Below are 23,195 nucleotides of genomic sequence, written 5' to 3'. Positions count from 1 at the left end.
GCTGTAAGTTTTTTAAGGAGCATAAAACCCTTACATTAATCTAGTAGTTGTTCCCCTAGTTCCGTGGTCGGCAAACTGCGGCTCGCTAGCCACATATGGCTCTTTGGCCCCTTCAGTGTGGCTCTTTCGTAGAATACCTCGGCCTGGGCGAGTCCATTTTGAAGAAGTGGTGTTAGAAGTATTTTGTGGAAGAGCCACACTCAAGGGGCCAAAGAGCCGCATGCAGCTCACGAGCCACAGTTTGCCGACCACTGGGCTTACTCCTTTTTGAAGAGCTGCCCACGCACTAGCTCACTGGATCTGGGTACGATTCTGAAGAGAGGTCGCTGTGGAAGGGAAGCTCCTAACACGCACACCTAGACCGTTCACAAAACAGACACCACCTCTCTCGCTTTCATGGCTGTGGCAGGTGAGGCTCCAACTTTTTTTTTTAAGATTCAAATCTTTTTTTTTAATATTTTTTTTATTAATTTCAAAGAGGAAGGGAGAGGGAGAGAGAGAGAGACAGAAATATCAATGATGAAAGAGACCATTAATTGTTTGCCGCCTGCATGCCCCCAACCAGGAGCTAGGGATCAAGCCTCAACCGAGGTTACATGCCCTTGACTGGATTTGAACCCAGGACTCTTCAGTCAACAGGCCAATGCTCTATCCATTGTGCTAAACCGGCCAGGGCGAGGCTGCAACTTTTTATTCTGTGAATCTTTGACACTCCACTCCAAGTAGCTCGTATGTCACAAGAACAGAGGGACTCCTGACTCCATGTATAACTCCCAGAAGGCAGCCAGGAGCAGCCAGGAACCACTCAGCTCAGAGGGGCCCGGCAGGGCCGACCGCTTCACAAGCTGCGAAGTCGGCGCTGCCTCCCTGGCGGAGCTGGCTCTGATGGTGCAGGAACGGTGCTCCAGGGACAACAGGGGGCTCGGCCCCGAAGGTTCCACTCACCCTTATTCTTCCTTTGTGACGAGGCTGGGCCTTCCCTGCCTGTTCTTGCCTGTTGCCTGAAGACAGACCCTGAGCCCAGGAGCCCACAGCTGAGCTCACACAGTAGGGCGGCAGAAAGCCTGCGACTCCAGCCACGCCTCTGCGAGCGCGGCGTGGACCATGCAGCTGGAAGCTGCAGGAAACAGCCAGACCAGTGGACACGGTTTCCCGCCCATTCAGAGAAGTGCGTATGCCTCTAACACAGGCTCAGCAGACTTTCTGCAAAGAGCCAGGAAGCATTTTAGCCTTCGAAGGCCCCATGTGTCTGATGACTGGATGCGGTGGTGCTAAAGCAGCCAGAGGAGATGCGCCCCCTGGGCGGGCTGTGTGCGGATAAACTGAGTCACCATTTTTAAAAAACTCCTTAGAGCAACAAAAACACCTCCACAAAGAACGCTCAGACGCTGTGCTATTCCTCCTCTGCTGACAGACAGTCTTATTCCCGGAGGAGCACAGGAGCCTCCGCGTACCTCGCTCAGAAATAAAACCTGATTTATTTACTACTGACCCACCTGCAAGACAGGGGAAATACAACCAAAGAAACCACACCAAGTCCAAAGGTGGCAGGCCCAGTGGAGGGATTTCTCCAGAGGCCCCTGTCCACCACCACCCCTTCCCCCCCCCCCCCCCCCCCCCCCCCCGCTCTCTCCACTGCCTTGTGCCACGTCGTGGCCACTGTGTTAGAGGCCCCTGTCCACACCCTGGCCCCTCTCTCCACTGCTTTCTGTCCACTGCCTTGCACCAGGTTGTGGTCACTGTGTCAGAGGCACAGATGACCCACAGAAAAGATGCCTCCAAACAAGCATGGGGCTGCACAGCGGAGAGAACAAGGAAGCGGAGGCTGAGCTGTCCCACGTTCCAGCCGCTGGCTGGCCAATCTGGAGAAGACGCAGCTCTTGCGGCCCGGCTGTGTGCACCCGCCGCAAGGAGCTCTCACGGACGCTCATGAAGTCCTGCTTGTAAGAGCGCTTCGCCATGGGAGGTGTTCTTATCTGGAGACTGCAGGGCAAGCACTCCATCCTGAGACCAAGGAGAGGCCGCTGAGTTCTGCCCCAGGACAGAAAGGCTGGGAGCTCCAGGACGACAGACCTTGCTAGGTGAGCTGCTCTGGGACCAGACATGCAGGCCAGGGTATACCACACACTCTAACTTATCTGTGTGTCCGTCTGCAAGGAATCTGGGGGGTGCAGGTACCCCCATGACATCTCAGAGGAGAACCAAGAAAAATCTATACAACCTAAAAAAAGGAAATCCAGCCAGTGAGATCTTTGTAGGGAAAGGGTTTGGGGGTAGAATTCAAAGACCAGCATTGCAGTCGTGGCTCTGCCACTGACTAGACTCGAGCTCCCTTTCCTGTGCGTGAGTGCGCCTGCTCCCGGCCCTCACAGGGCAATTAAGGGATCCAGTCAAAGAACAGCTGGGAAAGGCTCTGCATTACCATCACCCAGCTGTGCAAGTCTCCCAATTGTACAGACACTGTTATGCCCACAATAAAATCCTAGCGTCAAAATCACTAGGACACGTGCTCTTTGTCTTGGCAATTCCACTAACAGGATGTTTTCTCTGGTATGTTTCCATACGTTACACAAATTTTCATTAATGCCCTGCTTGCAACAGCAAAAGCTGAGAAACAACCCACACGTCCTTCACGGGACCTGGTGCGATGAAGCCGGGGCTGATGGTGGCTGGTGGCATGGAAGGGCTGGGACAGGGGTGTAGACGGGCTGTCAATGTATCCATTTTAATATATTTTATATTTTTTGAACCAGGTGAACATCTGCAAAAAAAATGCAAACAACTGGGAAAAGAGGTAGGGGATTTTAACTCACCTTTAATATCCAGAAGGTCGTATCCATCCCAGCCCCAAGGTTTAAAATCTGACAGTGACATTTTGTCTTCTGTAGGAACGCCTTTATGAGCTGACTGATGCCTTGGACTCGAGCAAAATATCCTAAGGAAGAGACAGAAGCACAAGCGGTCCCTCAGTGCCGACAACAGTGGCTCTGCACAGCCCCCAGAGGAAGCAGCAGCCCCTCGGTGGTGAGCAGTGGTCTCGCAAAGCCCCCCGAAGAGCACACGCGACACCCCGCCCGCCTCCTGAGGGGTGGGCGGGGGGCTGCAGACTTCACCTGAATCAGGGCAACTTTGAGGTTCTCTCCCTCTTTTTCTTAAAGCCGTCTGAAGCAAACTGAGCACAACCTACGTAAGGGTGGAATCAACTATCTATCCGAAGAGAACTAAAATGTCCTATAATCTTACTTCAGGAAGACAAGGGTTTTACTTCAAATGTTCCTCTGATCTAAATGTTCCTCTTGAAAATGACCTCTAGGAATTTGGCCTCTTGAGCTTTTGCACAGTGAGCGTGGATCCTGGAAAACACATAGCCTTTCTGCACAGTGGGAAGCACTCTCCGAGTGGGTTGCAGGTCCCCAAACGAGACATTCAAACCCGAGAGGGGAAGGGAGGGAGGAGGCTGACGGGTGCCAGCGAGCCAGTCAGCCTGGCAGGTCCCAGCCTGGGGCACTCACAGGAAGCCAGCCCGGAGGCTTGTGAAGGGAGGGAGAGGGCAGAGCCCACTCAGCCAGACTCTCCGCAAGCTCACCCTCTGTTCAAAGCAAACACCGAGTCCTTATCCTCAGAAATGCCCATTTAAAATGTCTGCATTTCTTATGGACCCTCAGCATCTTCCGGGCCAAGACTCCCTGCTCACACAGGAGCGACTGTCATGTGGTCAACTTCTCAGTCAAATCCTTTGACTTGCTGATGGTGTCAGCAACCATTCAGTAAGGCAGCAAATCCCTACGTAAAGGGCACTTCACAGAAAAAGGTATATAAGTGGCTTTTCAACATACGCTCTTCAACCTTACCCTTAAGTAAAAGGGATAAAACTAAAACTATTCTATGATAGCATTTCTCAATATCAGATTAACAAAGATTAAAAATTTCACACAGTGGACAGAGCGTCAGTCTGCGGACTGAAGGGTTCCAGGTTCGATTCCGGTCAAGGGAATATGCCCAGGTTGCGGGTTCGATCCCCAGGAGGGAGCGTGCAGAAGGCAGCTATTAATGATTCATCATTGGTGTTTCTATCTCTCTCTCCCCGAAATCAATAAAAATATATATATATTTTTAAATTTCATACTGATGGCCAAGATTTGATAATTACTAAAATTGATCCACATGTAATTCCACTTTTGTATGGTTTGAAACTTTCCATGATAATAGGAGTATTTTTAAAAGTAAAAAGAGAAATTCTTTCTAAATAAGAAGTTTCATAATACACTTGATGGTGAGGATGTTAGGAAATGAGCACTTTCTTATACTGGAGAGAGTGCATCCTGGAACTCTCTGTTTAAGAATGAATCCCCTCGGGACCGGGTTAGCTCAGTGGATAGAGCATCAGTCTGCGGACTGAAAGGTCCCAGGTTCGATTCCGGTCAAGGGCATGTATCTTGGTTGTGGGCACATCCCCGGCTGGTCAATGTTTCTCTCTCATCGACATTTCTAACTCTCTGTCCCTCTCAATTCCTCTCTGTGTAAAATCAATAAAATATATTAAATAAAAAAAAAAAAAAGAATGAATCCCCAGCCCACCAGGCGTGGCTCAGTGGTTGAGGGTTGACCGATGAGTCAGAAGGTCACGTGTTCAGAAGGTCACGAGTCAGATTCCTGGTCAGGGCACAAGCCCAGGTTCCCATCACATCCCCAGTGTGGGGCGTGCAGGAGGCAGCTGATCGATGGTTCTCTCTCACCACTGATGTTTCTTTCTCCTTCCCTCTCCCCCTCTGAAATCAATACAAATTCATATTTTTAAAAAACAATGAATCTCTGAAACTTCAGACCACTCAGCTGAGGAGAAGATGCTGGGGAGAAAAAGGGCCACTTGCCTCTGTTAATTTCAGGGGCCTTCCTCTCTTTGCACAGCCTCACAAAGTGCTGGAGGTAAGGGTCATCCCAGTAGCCAATGCTCACTGCAAACCTGAGAGGAATGAAAGAGAAGGCATGTGGGTAAAGATCTGTATATATTCTCACCAAGGTTCACAGCCACATTCCCAGGAACCAGGACAAGGATCCAGAAGGAAATAATCAACCTCAAAGGCCACTAACCGCCCATGCAATGCTCCATGACACACTGGACAGACTCACCACCCCCTTATATTCACACACACTTCCCTTCATGTTTCCTACACTGGCCATTTCTCACCCGTCTTTCCTCTTACGACTGATTCCTTCCCCAGGGCCTTAAACAGCAAAAACCTCACCCCATCATCACAACAATTTATCCACTCTGCAAACTCACAGGCCAAAGCTTTTGTCAGATAACTAAAAAGTTCTATTTCGAGAGAAAGGAAATTCAGAAATATTTGGCAAGCATCACTAACGGCCTCCGTTTTCTCCTGACTGCATTTTGTGCCCGTCATTTCACATCCCTTACAGTGGTCACAGTGGGGAGACCAGGAAGAAACAAGACAACTGCACTTTGCACAACGATCTGGTGTCTAACGTCTCTCTACCCCAGTCTACCCCTACGCGGGAAGGTTCTAGTGTTCCGAGTCTGGGAGCTGAAGCCGATTACACTGGAAGCCTCTTGGCGAGCACAAGTGGCACCAGCCTAGGACCACTGAGGAGTCATGGAAGGAACCTGGGTCCCTAAGACCCTGAGCCTGCTCTACCTCCCCAAGGACACTGGTGAGGTAATTCTTCACCATTTGAGCCAGGCTGGTGTGACTTTCAGCCTAAAGCATCCTACCTACTACCGAGGAATGCACTCGATTCCAAGTTGCTTATAAGGAAGATGACATTTAAGGGGTTTGGATGTGTGTGTCCCAGGTAGGTTCTGAGCTCCCAAAAGCAGATGCTATCGCTTTTCTTTTCTTTATATCTACCGACAAGGTTTACTGCAGCAGGTGCTGATTCTGAGAAAAGAGTCCCCCGTAGTATCTCACATTCATGTTTACACAACCACAGACACTTATAAGAAAGTACCTGCATTCAGCTGGTCAATACAGCCGCCCAACACAGAAACACAGTCCTCGCTAAGAACACCACTTGCTGCAAGCCTGGACTATCCGAGGAAAACACAGTACATACGTGCTTTATGTTTTTTATTATTTATTTGCCACAAGTAAAGGTCAGGAATTGTTATCTTTCAACTTTTCTTTACTGTTTCACTTCATTGCTGCTGTGTGTGTACTCCATGTGAGGGACGCAGGTGCATATGTAGGTGGGTTCCGACTTACGGTGAAAATCGAGTTAGTACATTGCACCGTAAGAACGGATCTCCTACTGTACTACAAGAGTAAACTTGGTCAGTGGTCCAAAAGAGTATTTCATAAAATATCATGAAATCAACTGAATAATCTGAAAACCTGCACTTAAAAAATGAAGTAGAATGCAGTAAAACAGGAAACACCATGTGCGTTACACACAGAAAGGGATGGGACTTCTGTGAAGATTTTGTTTCCCGTCTGTGTTGGAGGAATTAAGTTTCCTCACGGAGTTTGATGAACAGATTTCAAAGGATTCATCTAGTGCCATCTAGTGGTCAAGGCCTAGTGATGGGAACACCATCGGAACAGTTAAAGCTAGCCTGGCAAACTTTTGGCTGGCCGACCACATGCGGCCCACAAGGAATATTTTTGCAGCCCAGCCCATATAACGGTATGTAAGAAACGTTTTCATAAAAATTTCAGAACTTTTCATAATTTTTACAATATTTTGTTATACATAATCTCTTATAGAAAAGGCCGTGGCTGTCACACCATAATGCTGTCACAACCAAATGAGCAGCAGGGACATGAGCTACTCGTTGCGGAGAGCTAGAGGGGTGGAAAGCTAGCTACTAAAGGCGGAGCACAGGACGGCCAGCTGAGGCAAGTGGAAGCAAGCGAGCTACTCGCACATGATTCTCTGCACATTGGGCCTCTAGTTATTAATGTTTGTGAATGACTGATTACTATAATCATGTTGCATTCATTTCCCTTATGTACCAGCATACCATTTCCCTCCACTAATACTAGCAGCGATTATTTTAGAGCCGACTGCCACATCATTAGTCTTGGACTGACTTGTTTGGTGTGTGCAACAGGAAATATTTCGCTTTCAGAGAACAAGAAAAATAGGTTTATTTGCATTATTAATTTGTGCAGTTATTCAGTGTCTGGTAAGTTAATGTTCAATAAAAAATATTAATTTTTATTAAAATGTTCTATTATTTTATGTTAACGATGACTCATTTATTTCAGCCCTTTGTATTCAGCATGTCTCTATCAAAATAAACCTACGTAAATAAAATAAAATTAAAAAAAGAAATAAACCTACCTTTCTATGAAAACTGAAGCTTTTGTTTTTTGCGACCCACATAAACGCAAACCTTGTTTACTTGGCCCATGTTAGCCTTGGAGATTGACATGCTTGAGTTAAAGGGTTGGAAGGGGCCTTGGAAATGATCTGTCGATCCCAACATCCAGCGCAAGAATCTTTTCGTTGGTATCAAGCCACGCACTCCTCTGCGAAGCCTCTGCTGGACAGCTGAGCAGCTGGCCCCCTCCAAGCACTCCTTGTTGGGCTATCCCTGCACTGGTGGATAACAAGGAGCAGTTTCTATTCCTCTCAACTCTGCACTATCAGTTGATGTTAGACCATTGATCAGTCAAGCAATATTTATTGTCTGCTCGATGCCAGGCAAGACGGAGAAGGGCCAGAGGCAAAGATAAATATGGCATTATGAGGCAGTGAAGGACATGAGTAACAAGGAGAATAGAGGGATCTTACTAAGAGAAGGGGAAGGGAAATATTTCTGAACTCTCTGTTCTCTCACTGACCTACCTTTATGTTAAGACCACAGTCTTGATTAACATAGCTTGACAGTAAGTATTTAAGTAGTATTAAGCAGCCTAAGTTCTCCCACTTTGTTCTTCACCAACACCAAGTCTTGTAATCTTTAGAAGATTTTTTGGGTATTCTAGATCCTTTGCGTTTCTATGTACATTTTAGAATCAGCTTATTCATTTATAAAAAAGATGGCTAGGATTTTGATTGGGACTACACTGACTCTATGGGTCAATTAGGGGCGAACAGAAATCTCACCAACACCAAGTCTTCTAATGCATGAACAAAGCATGCCTTTCATTTACGTAAATCTCCTTTAATTTCTCTCAGAAGTGTTTTATAGTTTTCTGTGTAAAAGTATTTCATACCTTTCATTAGATTTGTTCTTAGACAGTTTACATTTTTGATGCTATTATAAATAATATTTTTAAATTTCATCTTTTGCCTTGGCCAGTGTTGCTAGGTAGTTAAAATGTCCACCCACAAAAGGGTCTCAGGTTCTATTCCGGTCAAGGGCACATACCTGGGTCCAGGTTTGATCCCCAGCCCTGGTCGGGCGCATACAGGAAGCAAATCAACCAATTGATACGTTTCTTTCACATAAATATTTCTCCTCTCTTCTCTTCTCTCTCTCTTTCTCTCTTCTCCCTCTATCCCCTGTCCCCTGTTACTCTCTCCCTTCCACTGTCTCAAAAAACTGATGGAAAAAAATATCCTCTGGTGAATATTAACAACAAAAAATCCATTTTCCTATACATGAATGTATATTTACAATACATCTGACAAAAGACTCCTACCCAGCTATGTAATGAACTGTAAGTCAAAAACAACAGTGATGTCATCAATAAAAATGGGCAAAAAACTTGGATAGTTCACAAAAGATGAAGGAATTGCCAATGAGCACATAAAAAAGATGATTAAGCCCTAGCTAGTTTGGCTCTGTGGATAGAGCATCGGCCTATGGACTGAAGGGTCCCAAGTTTGATTCCTGTTAAGAGGGTCAATGATGGGGGAAAGGGAAACACCTGTAGTATTTTCAACAATAAGCATAAATTAGTCACAGGAAAATGCAATGTAAAACCATAGTGAGATATATTTCACACCCACTGAAATATGGCGCGTTAACAAGGATATGGAGTTTTCATCCTTTGCTGGTGGGAAGTGTAAACCGATAAACCACTTTGGGAATTAATCTGGCAATAAAATATAGACCCAGCCTATGACTGCACATTCTACTCCTAGACATCTACCCAAGAGAAATGAAGGACAGGTAAGAATGTCCATGGCAGCCGTTCACAATGGCCCAGACTGGGCACAACTCCAATGCCCTCATCCGGTGAGGACAAACAAGTCCGAGCGTGGCCACACAGCATTCAAGGACCAAGCCACTCCACACGCCCAGGGGTTCTCTCCTCCCCAAACACCAGCCAGGTTCCTCTGAGCCGTCTTCTCAAACAGGCTGTAACCTTGGCCTATCATATGGACAAACACCAACAGTTTCTAAGAGCTCAAGGCCACAACCTCCGGTGGCGCTAGTCCCACTTAAAGGGCCTGAGAGAATGCGAGGCCGCCAGGAGCACAAACTGCGCAGCCAGCATTAAGGATACGCCCCTTCTCCAGGTAGCAAACCCAGATGGCTGCCCGTAGACAACCCCTTCCTCCCTCCCTCTTTTTGTCATTTTTCACTTCTCTCACTCTACTGCCTGCTCCCCGACTCCGACTCCCCCATCTCCCTAAAAACGCCCCCGGTGAGGCTGCAGGTGAGTTATTCACACAGGGATCTTCTGTTGCAATAATTATTGCTGGCTAAAGCCTGACCTTACCACTTTAACGGTATCTGGCTTTATCTCTGAATGAATCTCAACAAACATGCTGAGTGAAAGAAATTCCAAAAAGAATGCATACTGTCTGATTCATTCATATGAGGTTTAAGAACAGGCAAATCTGACCCATTGTAGCTGAAATCAGAACATGCTAGTGAGGTGGGGGCAAGGAGACCAACCAAAAGAGATAAAAGCGGCCTTTCTGGAGTCTCAGAAATATTCTGCATCTTGTTGAGTGGTGGCTCACAGACATATACAATTGTCAATACTCATCAAATGGAAAACTGAAGGCTTGAGCACTCAGTTTATAGGGTGTCCCCAGAAATGTATATATACTTTGAATAATTATAAAGGCAGTGTTTATTAAAATACATTTCATTTTTGAAATTGAGCTATTGAATATAAGCTGTTAAAATGTGTATATATTTTTGGGACACCCTTTATATAAATTATGTCCCTCTCTCCCTCCTCTATTTTCTTCTCTTCCCCTCCCCTATCCCCTACTCCCTTCTCTCCCCCTCCACCTCTTCCTCTACCTCTCTCTCCCTTCTTCTCTCTCTCTCTCTCTCTCTCTCTCTCTCTCTCTCTCTCTCTCTCTCTCTCTCTTTCTCTCTCTTCCTTCCCCACCCCCTTGGAAAATTCTAGGGGGAAAAAAGATGAGAAACATAGCAGGACCTTCAAGTTCCCTTTCTAATATCCACCCATCCCTTCTTCCTAACTAAAAGAACCCCAGTTTTGCTTGAGGCATCAATCTGCCCAATTAGAAATTCTTACACCCCACACTTTCCTGCGGCTGGGGTGGGGCCATATGTCCTAGCACAAAGAAGTCTACAGGGCTTCCCAAACACCCACAGCTTTCCTGGTGAAGAGACACACTCAGACACGTCTTTTGCGGGTACCCCTTCCTTCACTGTTCTTGCCCTGTCAAGCAAGCTACGGGAGCTCTAAATCAATTCACATCTAAGTAGCTTTGTGATTAATAGTTTTAAGGCATCAAAATAAAAAATAAAAAAAAGGCATTTCAATTAGTAGTCAAGAATGCCATCGCTGTGTTAAAGTATATATAAGAATTTAGTATATTACATATTACTTCTCAAATTAATTGGGAAATAGAGACCATTTAATAGATGGCGTAGGGACAACTAGCTAATGCTTTCAGACAAAATTAAAACTGCTACATTCTTATATAAAAGATGAATGATTTAAGCATAAAAGACAAAACCACATAAGTACTCAAAGTAAATGTTGTAATGATTGAGAACGGCCTTTCAAAGCACTGCTCAAAAAGCACAAGCCACAAAGTTAGGTTGTCAGATTTTGCACCATGAAGATTCACAATTTCTGTATTATGAAATGCACTGACATGCTACAGTGAAAACCAAGTATCCATCTGAGAGGAAATACTGCAACAAACACAGGCCATATAAAAAGTCCTTATAAAGCAGAAATAGAATTATAAATAGCCAAACAAGAAAAAGACAACAACCCAGTTGGAAAATGACTGGAGAAAGGATTCACATAAAAATATCAATTACAGCAAAGTGCTCGGTCTCACCAGTGATTATAGAAACACAAACCAGAGAAGGGTTATTCTCCACCCACCAGCTGATGAGCCATTGGGCACCCAGAAAATTCTATGATTAGCATCTCATTAGCCACAGGCGGGAATGAAAACTGATACAACCTCTCCGGTTAACCATTTTGCAGAAGCTTCTCACTTTGTCATTAAAAAGATTAAGATTGTAAGAGAAAAAAATGATGTGAATATTACTATTCTAGATATAAAACCATTACCTTTCACGGGTATTTTCCAATATTTATTTCACTCCTTTAAAAAAAAAAAACACAAAAAACGGAGGAGGGCTAAACATCCAGAATTATTTGACTTTTAAACTTACTGAGCAAGTTTAGCAGCTAATTTCTCCTCAACACAAAGTCCTAGAGCTAAAGTGGCTCTTCTCTCTGGAGGTGCAGAGGCCATCCTTGGTCAAAGTCTCAGCATGCTCTCCCAGGCAGCTGTGGAGGGCGGGACACCTGTGGAGGGCGGGGCCGCTGTGATGGGGCAGCTGTGGTGGGCGGGGCCGCTGTTGTGAGCGGGGCCGCTGTGATGGGGCAGCTGTGATGGGGCAGCTGTGATGGGCGGGGCAGCTGTGGTGAGCGGGGCAGCTATGGTGAGTGGGGCAGCTGTGATGGGGCAGCTGTGATGGGCGGGGCAGCTGTGGTGAGCGGAGCAGCTGTGATGGGGCAGCTGTGGTGGGCGGGCAGCTGTGGTGGGGCAGCTGTGGTGGGCGGGGCAGCTGTGATGGGGCAGCTGCGGTGGGCGGGGCAGCTGTGGTGGGCGGGGCAGCTGTGATGGGGCAGCTGTGATGGGGTAGCTGTGGTGGGTGGGACAGCTGTGATAGGGCAGCTGTGGTGGGCAGGGCAGCTGTGATGAGGCAGCTGTGGTGGGTGGGGCAGCTGTGATAGGGTAGCTGTGGTGGGCGGGGCAGCTGTGGTGGGGCAGCTGTGGTGGGCGGGGCAGCTGTGATGGGGCAGCTGCGGTGGGCGGGGCAGCTGTGGTGGGCGGGGCAGCTGTGGTGGGCGGGGCCGCTGCGGTGGGCGGGGACAGTGTGCTGGATAGGTCCAGGCTGGCAGGAAGACACCTGGGTTCCTGTGAGGTGACCCTGAGACCACCTGCATCTCCAGGGGCCAGTTTCCAGAAACCAGATTCACTGTGTAGTCTTCACACTGGCACCTCAGCCTTGCAGCCCTGGTCTGGGTTCTGGCCTGCACAGACCACCCAGAAGCAGTGAAGAGCAGCTGTTTAAGGCCTCAGAGTGATGGAAGCTTGAGTGTTTGCACCAGTTCCTGTCACTGTAGCCATGGACGGATGCGTTTTACATCTGCCATGTGCACGGTTCTGAGGTGGACGCAGCCGCTCTGTGTGGTGTTCGTTCTGGTGGAACACAAAACTAAACCGAGGTCTGAATGACAAACGGCGGGTTCCCACGAAGGCGGCACACAGGGTGTACGCTCAGGTCTGCGGTATCAGAGAGCCTCCTAGCTTGAGGGAGCCCATCGGAGCTAAGGCGCCCCAGCCTTATGACTCCCAGCCTCCCCCACCCCATCTGCCAGCACCTTCTACGGGCTCCACCTGACAGACCCTCAGCACCTCCCCAGCTCCCACCCGGCAGGCCACCAGCCTGGGCCTGGGCTCTCCCAAAGCCTAACTGGCCTCCTGGCTCCCATCCTCCCAGAGAAGCTGACGGATGCTGTTAAAACCCGTCAGTGAGCTCATTCTTCATCCCTTTCAACAGCCCCAAAGGCCCCCTCCAAGGAAGAGTTAGTCCTGAAGAGCCTGCGCCATCTGTCCCAGCCCCAGGCAGCCGCAGGCAGCTCCGGCCACAGGGCCCGCCCACTCTGTTGGCCCGGCTGGGGCCTGGGATGTGGACTCCCACTTACACACAGGGCTCCTCCCTCCGCCCCAGTCTCTCCCAGCACCGCCTTCCCAGCGGAGCCCTCCCTGGCCATCACACACACACACACACACACACACACACACACACACACAGAGGACAGCGCCTCCCACAGCGTGATCACCAGCTGGCACACCAAATGCCTTGTTTCCCAACCGCCCCTGGAAGGAACGCCCTGTAAGAGCCCCATGCTGTCTGGGCTGCTCGCCTCGGTTCCACACAGAACAGCCTCCACAAAGGAGGCGCTCAGTCTAGAAAGCCGAATGAATGTGTTAACCCCAGATGATGTGGAACTACACAGGCAAGGGAGAGAGGGAGGGAGGGAGGGAGGGAGAGAGGGAGGGAGGGAGGGAGGGAGGGAGCAGCAGGCTGAAGGCCAGAAGAGGACGGGAACAGAACACACCAGAACTGCGAGGGTGGCAGGGAGGGAGGGGGGAGGTGAGGCTGGAACGGAGGGAGGGGGGAGGTGAGGCTGGAAGGGAGGGAGGGGAGGGGAGGCTGGAAGGGAGGGGGGGGAGAGGCTGGAGGAGGGAGGGGGGAGGTGAGGCTGGAAGGGAGGGAGGGGGTGGTGAGGCTGGAAGGGAGGGAGGGGGGAGGAGAGGCTGGAAGGGAGGGAGGGGGGAGGTGAGGCTGGAAGGGAGGGAGGGGGGAGGAGAGGCTGGAAGGGAGGGAGGGGAGGGGAGGCTGGAAGGGAGGGAGGGGGGAGAGGCTGGAGGAGGGAGGGGGGAGGGGAAGCTGGAAGGGAGGGAAGGAGGGGAGGTGAGGCTGGAAGGGAGGGAGGGGGGAGGTGAAGCTGGAAGGGAGGGAGAGGAGGGGAAGCCGGAGAAGCAGGTGAGGGCAGGCAGGACCATGGAGGCCCCTAAGGAGCTGGGTCTTCTAAAAGCAACAAGAAGCCACTACACTGGGGGTGGCCTGAGCAGCAGGCCTTTTATAAAACTCTCGCTTCAGAGAGACGTGGATTTGGGGGAGGTAGGAGGGGAATCTCAGCTAGTGGACTGGTGCCATAACTCAGACCACAGCAGAAGCGGAGGTGAAGAAACGGAAGCAGATTCCAGGCATATTTAGCAGATAAGAATCAAAGGTCTGATTTGGGGAGAAGTGAAAGGGCAGCTTCAAGATCACCTTCCCTTCCCTTCCCGGCCTGTGAGCTGAACGGGCAACACCACTCCGGGTGGGGAGGGGCGGCTGGGAGGCCGTGGGAAGGTGAACTTGCTGGGAATAATGAGTCTGAGATTCCTACGGGATCTGAGTGGCAGTGAGACACTCGGGGAACAGGGGCAGATCCTGAAAAGTGCAATGAGTCCTGCGAGGCCGTGGAGATTGGTACCTGGTGTAACAATCACGTGGCAGGATAAGACTGTGGTTCTGAAAAGTCACCCTGGCCACAGCGTAAACACGTGGGTGGGGCGGGGCTGGTCTAGAGGCAGGAGAAAGTGGGGCCGGGGCACTAGGCCAGGGGGGCGGGGGCCGGCAGACCTGGGCAAGGCTGGGGCGGCCACAGGAAATGGGAACACCTCTCGCGCAGCTGCTGGCAATTTTTCTAAAACACAAAACCAGATCATGTCAGGTCCCCACTTACAATGGCTCAGGACCTTCCACATTTCATTCTCTCACGACCTCTCCACAATTCTCCCTGGCCACCCATGCCCCCACCCAGAGTCAAGCTCCCCTTTGGCACGCTGTCCTTCCATGGCCATGCTGCCCGCTCAGGCTCTCTCCTTCGGCCTAGCAGGCCCCATTTGCCTGCCGAAGACCCACAGGCCCCCTGGGAGACACAAAGCAGGCTGGCACCTAAGCGCTGGTGGGCGCCGGCCAAGACTGCCTCAAAGACACAAGGTCATACCATGCCGGCAATAACGGGAGACAGAAAGACCACTTCATAACTCAGCCTCAACGACAAAATAAAGTCTGGTGCCATCCACAAAACACCAGACCCTCCCTCTGCCAGGAGTGACTGCGGCTCCTTGAATGGCAGGGATTCTCACTCAGTCAGACCTCCTTCTAGAAAAGGCTGACTGAAGTACCAACCACTGGACTGCCCGGCCCCTGTCACACTTCCTCGAACTCTCCCCAAATGTATCCAACCGCAGCCCAAGTCCTGAAGGTCTCTCTAACACCCCCATCCCCCACTGACAGGCCCGTAAGTCCCCCCCGTGTGAGTGCTCCCCCTACGATGAGTCACTAAGACCAACTGCTTAACTACAAGTGGCTTCCAGTGGTCTCTGCGGGAAGACACGGACAGCGGTAACAAGAAGGGACGACGGCTCCTTTACTTTCTGGGCGGGAGGTGGGTGAATTCCAACCTGAAGGCTTCCATTTTCGGTCAGCAATACCCACAACTTCACTGTTACCCTGAGAAGGAAGGGGAGAGGAGGGAGTTTGAGGAAAGTGGGAAATGGCTGAATTAAGTGTCCTGGAGAGCAGGAAAGTGCGGTGACCAGGGAATCATACTAGACTGGCCATGCTCTGGTCAGGGCACAGGTGAGGCTGGCCGGCGTGAATGCACAGCAGTGCCAAGCCTCCCGCTGGTGATGGTACTACAGTATTCGAGGTGAGAAAGGAGAGTCTGGTTCAACCAGGGTTTGGGGTTTACCAGCACTGGAGGGCAGGGGAGATCAAGTCACTGCCAGGAGAAGGGCAGAGTGACTGACCATGAACTCTAAGCTCAACTGAGCGGTAACAGCCTGGAGCAGCGGTTGCCACGGTGGTCCTCGGGCCGCTGATGGTCCTTGAGGTCTGAAAACCAGGGAGGTCCTGAGGGAACATCGGCTGAGGGGTGGAAGAGGAATAACTGACTAAGCGAGCTGAAAGAAAGAATGTGAAAAAGCTTCGAGGAACTGCATCTGCGTGGCCAGCACATCCGGTCTTCAGAGCGTGGACCCAGCCAGAGCGGGCCCCTGCCCACAGACCCCGCTGCCCTGCTGGGTGGGCTGGGAACCACTGCCTGGAATCACCTGCAGTTCAAACCCGCACTTCTCCTGCAATGCTCAGGCGTCTGAGGAAACCGAGGCAGAGAAGCTAAATGATGAAAACTACCCGACTGAGAGTCAAGGACAGCCATGCTCTAGTCCTGCTGTTTCTCTGCACTTTTCTTTGCGTCTGAACTATTTTTAGCTAATTTCCTTTTTTTAAGTATGCAAAATACATTTCCAATAAATATTAAGTAAACCAATACTATCAATAAATATTAAATAAACCTAACCCTAATGTGCTACAGAAAACCTTTGTGTGTGTGTGTGTGTGTGTGTGTGTGTGTTTGTTGGATAATCCTCACTCAAGGATATTTTTCCCATTGATTTTTAGAAAGAGCAGAAAGGAGGGAGGGGGAGAGAGAGAAAGAAGGGGAGAAACATCAATTGGAGAGAGACACATCAATTGATTGTTTCCCACAAGCACCCTGAGGGGAATCAAACCTGCAACCCAGGCACGCCTTTGACCCCTTGACCAGGAATCAAACAACACCATTTTGTACTCAGGCAGACACTTTAACCACTGAGCACACAGGCCAGGGCCAGAAAAGTATCTTATTCCCCTCTCATAAGTTAGATGACACTGTAGATTCTCTTACTAAAAAGCAGTCAACATGAGAACAATTATTTCTAATTCAGCAGTGCTATGCATGTGCTCAATAGCAACTGAAAACAGAAGAAATAAAGCTGTGTGTCTTTAAATTCACAAATTTCACCAAGGACCGCCTCTATGCCTTTAATACATATGCATGCATTTATCTATTTACTAATATTTAATCTACCACCACTCACACATACCACATGCCAGACCCTGCTTTAAGTGCTTTCCTAATATTAAGTATCATTTAATCTTTACGATCATCCCACTTTACAGACCAGAAAACTGAGGACACAGACTGGTTTAGTAACTTGCCCAAGGTCTTACACAACTTGTAAACGGCAGGGCTCAGATCAGTGTGGCATTCTGGCTCCAGAGTGCAGGGTCTGCTTCACTAAGCGTGGTCTCCAAGACCCCACAAAAAGCGTAATCCTTAACCCCAGCTTTTGTTCTCCCCACCCGACAACCCCTGCAGGGCCAGCAGCCAGGGCACTGGTTCCGTTCCTCCGGAAGTCCACACTTCACTTGCTCTGCCTGAACAGTCTCCTACACTGTTTCGTAAGCCTTTTGTTCTCGGTTTAAAAACCACTGCCTAAATTACAACGTGGAATCTCAGCGCTCCACGCAAAATTGTCATTATGTGTTTTATGGGCAATTCCTTGTCTCCTGTCTCTTTTCCAGCTGGGCTGTATGTCAGGCGCCATGTCATCCTCATTCATTATGTGGTCCCAATCACTGAACCCCACCACCGTGCACAAATGAAGGGCCTGGAGCAAAGTAAACTATCAATAATTTTTGTTGAATGAATAAATGGAGTACATTCAAGTCTCATGCTTTCTTTCTCATGCTTCCAAGTGTGTGATGTACACCTGTGCTCACAAACCCCACCCCCACCCCCGCGCGCGCGCGCACACGCACACACACACACACACACACACGCACGCACGCACTGCACCCCTAATAGTGTGGACTCCTGTAGCATACAGGCGAGAACTCTGGGAAGCACTGGCTCTGCACACCAATATGATGAGGTCGTGGATACATCATTTCTCCCCTTGATTGGCGCGAGTTTCAGGTGCACAATGGGGACCATGACAAACCCAGCGGAATGTAACCTATGGAAGAGGGAGAGGCTGCACTTCTCCTAACCATCGAGACTGCAGTTAGTATGAGCTTCACGTTTGTCTTTCTAGCAAGGCTGTAGCTCCAGGTAGGCCAAGCCCACGTGTGCCTCGTGCCCAAGAGTACTCAATGATCTCCTGTCAGAGGCTCCAATAAGCTTACTGGAGCCTCTGACAGGCCGCCCACCACCACGGTCCCAGCAACCTTCGCGCTTATTGGAGCCTCTGACAGGCCGCCTGCTATACTCTAGGCACGATCGGGGCTTGCACCTCGCCTGGCACACAGCAGAAGGTAATCATTGTGAGTTTCATAAATGGCCCCCTGCCTGTGAAACTCACAGGTGAGAAGCCAGGGTCCGGGAGCTGGCGGGCGCCTGGTGGCGTGCAAGCGCGTTCCACAGACAGAGGCCCGCCTCCCACCTGGGCCCCGGCACCCCGGAACCCCCGGCCCCCGGAGCCCCCGGCCCCCAACCCGCGCCCCGCAGGCACCTCTTGCAGATGGAAGCATCTTCGCAGGTGCCTTGCACGCCTTCGTCGTCAGTTTCGGTCGAGGAAGGACAGGAGTTGAAAGTGGTCGTCCTCAGGTTAGTGGCCATGGGCGTGGAGGTCCCGGGGTGCTGTGCCCACCTGGGACATGAAAGCGGGGTCCACAGCCGCCGGGGGGATTACCGAACCTCCAAGAAGCAGGAGAGAGGGGCTGGCTCCGCCCGCTCAGCTGGCGCGGCTCAGGGAGGCCGCCTACGACCACTGTCCCAGCAACCTTCGCGCTCATTGGAGCTTCTGACTGGACGCTCATTGAGTAATTTCCCAGCCTCTCAGCCTACGGAGGTGCTCATTGGACAACTCCTTTAGCCCCGCCCACAAAACCCGGAAGTTTGCCAGGGCGGGGGAAGTAAAGTGAACTTGAGACACTATGGCACCGCACTACTTTCTGGGAATTGTAGTCTTAGGTAAGTTGGGAGGACACAGATTCTTATTGCTGGTCACGAAATTTTATAACTGTAATTAACTCAGGTCAGGGATGCTAGCACTGGGTCCAAGGGCAGAGAAACCAGCCGAAGGAAACAAGTGTCATTGTGACAGTCAGTCGAGGCTCAGTCTCATGTAACAATTATTGTGTTCCCTCTGAGCCGGGAGCTGAGCTCAGCACATACAATGGTCTTTGAGATGTCATGAAGGAAGGAATGAGTGGCCCAGCCGGCGTGGCTCAGTGGTTGAGCATCGATATATGAATCAGGAGGTCACGGTTCCATTCCAGGTCAGGGCACATGCCCAGGTTGTGGGCTTGATTGCCAGTGTGGGGCGTGCAGGAGGCAGCCAATCAATGATTCTCTCTCAGCATAGATGTTACCACCTCTCTCTCTCCCTTTCCCTTCTTCTCTGGAATCAATAAAAATATCTTACAAAAAACAAAGGAAGGATCTGTGGAAAACGAATATAATTGAAAACTGTGTAGTAATGAAAATGAGTGAACTAGAGCTGCTAGCTGCAAGCATCAACTTAAATTTCAGAAACATAATATTCACTGAAAGAAAGAAATATAACATCTTTGTAAAGTTCAAAGCAAGCGAAATTAATGTTGTTTAGAAAAGCATACCTGTATGGTAAAAAATATATACAGGAAGGTAAAGAAATGGAGGGGTGGGGCAGGAATCAGGGTGTTTTGTTTGTTTTTGTGTCATAAAATTCTAACCCCGGACCAGGAGCTTAAATGGAATGAGCTGGCTCTGCCTGCGGGAAGCCTTTGGTGGCAGCCCTCAGTGAAATACTGACCAAAGTCTTCTAAATCACTTCTTTTTCTAAATTGAAGGCTCAGCAAAGAACAGAAAATAGCACCCAAGGATTTTTTTTTTTCCCCGCTGATTTTTAGAGAGAGTGAAAGGGAAGGGTAGAGACTGAAAGAAACATCGAGGTGAGAGAGATACATTGATTGGTTGCCTCCTGCAAGCTCACCTGGCAGGGTCAGGGAACCTGCAACCCAGGTTTGTGCCCTTGACCGGAATCAAACCTGGGACCCTTCAGTCCGCTTATGCTCTATTCACTGAGCCAAACTGGCTAGAGCTACACCATTTCTTTTAGTGGTCCTCCACCAAGAGGGTAATGCAAACCACTGAACAAACACAGCCTCCTAGATTGGCAGTGTACACATTCCGTGGATGTAATAAGTGTCAACAGCAAGTAGAATAAGCTATGGAAACACAGGAATGGATGGTGAGAATTAGGGTGACTAGACAAAGGTGGCAGATACTCTGATACACTTCCATTCTTTGCTGAGCCTTTGATTTAGAAAAAGATGTGATTCAGAAGACTTTGGTCAATGTTTCACTGAGGGCCACCACCAAAGGCTTCCCGCAGGCAGAGCCAGCTCATTCCATTTAAGCTCCTGGTCAAGGGGTTAGAACTTTATGACACACGAGTGGAGTCTGGAAATAGCAAGCTTAGCGATCTCAGGCTGATAAGAGATCTTAGTCTCCAAATATGAGACTGCTGTGTAGTTGTGAAAATTTTCCCAGCTGGAGAAAAGCCACTAATCAGCATCCTTTGACAAAATCAAGAAAAGAGAAACTGGAGTTTAAAACCTATCCAAAAATTAATATCAGTAGCAAAAGGTTGGGCATTAACTATGAAACCTGATTTTTCCAGATGTCAAGACAGCTCTTAATAATGAATCTTAATTTCAGGCTTTATACCACAGAAGTTTATTAAAAAGAAATTATTACTAGAACTAGTACTGAATGTCAAAAGCTGTAAACATTAAAGTCAGTTGCATTTCTATATATTAGCAGTAAACATGTGGACACCAAAATTAAAAATAGGCCTGGCTGTGAAGATGTGGGTTTATTAGACCTTACACACACACAGGAGGCAGCCAATAGGTGATGTTTATTGCCACTGGTAAAGTTAACCACTAAGTCCCATTGGGCCTGCAGAAGGGCCTCAGCAGGACTGGCTGGCAGGTGCTATTGTTTCCCCAGCAGAAGGCTTATAGAGTACAGAGGACAAAAAAACGGAGCATGGAAGGGAAGAGAGAGGTATTTTTGCTCAAGCTGTGGGAGATAAAACTGCTGTCTCTTGGTTGAGGAGCTGGCTAGGCTCCCAAGGTCTTCCAGTCCGCTTACTGATGACTTCATGTCTTCCCACAGGGTGGGAGAAGGAGCTGTGAGATGGGCCAGTAAGCCAGGACAAGTAGAATAGAAAATGGAGACAGTGGACAAATTGGCAGAGCAATTTACCACAGATATAGAAGGTCACCTCCCTAGAGATAACATGTAGGCCTCATTTGTATTTCAGCCCCAGCCCCAGAAAAGGGGAAGAACTGGTGGACAACACAGGAATAGCTGTGGTGACTGAGGACCTCCTGCCCTGACCCTGATCAGTCGGTGGTGACCACAGCCCTGGAGAAGCACACCTAGAAAACTGATGAGTATTCTGCTGAAACCCTCTCTGACATCTCCAAGATTCCCGCCTTTAGAAAAAGATAACACCTTAAAACAAGAGGACGCCATTCGTGTTCTCCTCCTGAGGAACAGTTCCCATCATCCTCATTTCCTCCTTCTCCTCCTCCTCCTCCTCCTCCCCCCTGCCTCAGGCATGTATCTCCTAAACTCTAAGGGACCCCACTAGACCTGCAACCAGGGGAGTGATGGGCAGCAGCAGCTCATCCTAGGCTAACCCCTGAACCTGATCCCAAGACCCCATTTCTCCAGCCTAGGCTCTCCTGTTGCTTCTTCTATGCTAATCTTTTTGTTGTTTTACTGACCCCAGATGTAATATATGTTTCCTCACAGTCACCTAGACCTGCGTTGTGAAGTGTTTCCTGCACAAAGAACCCACATACTACCAGCCAGCTCTAGGCAGACCTACCAAGGGCCAGGCCCCCTTTCCAGTAACAGTTGATGCAAGGGAAGGGGTCCATGGTCCCATTTACCATGCAGAGGTGCCATCAGTGTGACCACCGTCTGACAGGTGGTCTCCCAGGCTCCCACCTGAGGGGAGTGACAGCATAACATCTTAATTGATGGGTGGTTGATTTCTATTCAGTGGATGTGGGACTAGTACTTTGGTCACTGTGTCTAGCTGATGACCATCATGAGCTCTTTGGGGCAGCAATACAGTGTTTAGGAAAGTGTACTTTCAGTTAATCCTGGGGATGACCCCTTATGCTGTTTGTGGAAAGAATTGAGCCCAGGACCCTAGGAACATTTAAGAATGGCTCCATTGCTAAAACCGGTTTGGCTCAGTGGATAGAGGGTCCCGAGTTCGATTCCAGTCAAGGGCATGTACATTGGTTGTGAGCACATCCCCAGTAGGGGGTGTGTAGGAGGCAGCTGGTCGGTGATTCTCTCTCATCGATGTTCCTATCTATCCCTCTCCCTTCCTCTCTGTGAAAAATCAATAAAATATATTGTTTTAAAAAAAAGAATGGCTCCATGGTTGCCTCCTGAGTCATTGTCATTCAAGAAAAGGGAGTGAGTGACCTCGCCCGTCTCCTGTGCTGTTTTTGTGCTCTCTTGACTCCTAAGGCAGCCCATGGCTCAGGCACTGATGAAAAAAAAAAAAAATGGGAGAGGGGCATATGATATTTAACTTCTCTCCGAATGCAAAACCCCTCACCACCACACTTGGGCTTTGCTTAGTCTTGTTGCTTACCAGCAGACAGAATACTTACCTGGTGAGTAAGGGGCTTGGGCTTCCCACCCCGGCCCTGGACAAAATAGTCCCACTGGCCATGGACTCCAACACTGGAGATGACTGACATTTCCCCGGAAAAAGAGGATGGTCTTCAATGGGGCCCACCACCCAGTTCCCTTTCCCCACAACCACCCCGAAGGTCTCACCAAATGTGGTTTGATGGAGGAGACAGAAACCAAAACTGTGACTTTCCACCTAGAGACCAAAATTATCCTGTGGGGCCTTGTGCAGAAAAAAGGCGGGAGGGAAGCAGTCCACGCATGGAAAAGGTGGGGCTGCATTACGAGACAGTTTGATCCATCAGCTCCTGCGTCGTGGGCCTGTGCTCTCCCACCACGCCCCTCGGTGGCCCAGCACCCTGATCTTCCAGGATATGGGGGAATGCCATGGCAGCCCCGTGGCACAGTGACGATGATCATTCAAGCCCAGTGTCCTCACACCATTGCCATGAGAGGGCCCTAATCCTGAAGATACTGACCTGATACTCTCTGTGGGGAAAGTGACAAATATGAGTAGGATAAAGAGACACTCCTCCACCCCCACTATATCCAGTGATAAACAAACCAAAAAAGGGCATGGAACAAAGAAACCTGGATATAGGCGGAGAACACACACAAAAATTAATTAAATAGAGGTTCACAATTTGACCCAATTGGAAGTCCAAAACTTACTAAAATAATGTATATGGCAAGAAGATAAAGTTCCTGATTGGCTTTTGTGCC

General features: G+C 49.3%; 1 protein-coding gene across 4 annotated transcripts in view; it reads right to left on the bottom strand.

Moving 5' to 3' along the window:
* The window catches only part of LCMT1 (leucine carboxyl methyltransferase 1), a 35,658-nt gene extending 17,112 nt beyond the window's left edge, over nt 1-18,546 (bottom strand). Inside the window, exons 1-3 of one of the 4 annotated variants that reach the window (XM_036460189.2) lie at nt 18,271-18,546; nt 4,872-4,963; nt 2,814-2,935 (exon numbers count right to left, since the gene is read on the bottom strand). In XM_036460189.2, the coding sequence (XP_036316082.1) occupies nt 2,814-2,935; nt 4,872-4,963; nt 18,271-18,377 (321 nt within the window). In that variant the 5' untranslated portion in view covers nt 18,378-18,546. The remainder of the gene's footprint in view (nt 1-2,813; nt 2,936-4,871; nt 4,964-18,270) is intronic. The other 3 variants (XM_036460191.2, XM_036460188.2, XM_036460192.2) reach the window with 3 other exon arrangements.
* Between the last annotated feature and the right edge of the window lie 4,649 nt (nt 18,547-23,195).

This window comes from Pipistrellus kuhlii, unplaced genomic scaffold, assembly GCF_014108245.1.
Source record: "Pipistrellus kuhlii isolate mPipKuh1 unplaced genomic scaffold, mPipKuh1.p scaffold_m20_p_31, whole genome shotgun sequence".
Lineage (NCBI taxonomy): Eukaryota > Metazoa > Chordata > Mammalia > Chiroptera > Vespertilionidae > Pipistrellus > Pipistrellus kuhlii.
The sequence above is the reverse complement of the archived record's forward strand: the minus strand, read 5'-3'. Positions and strand labels throughout refer to the sequence as shown.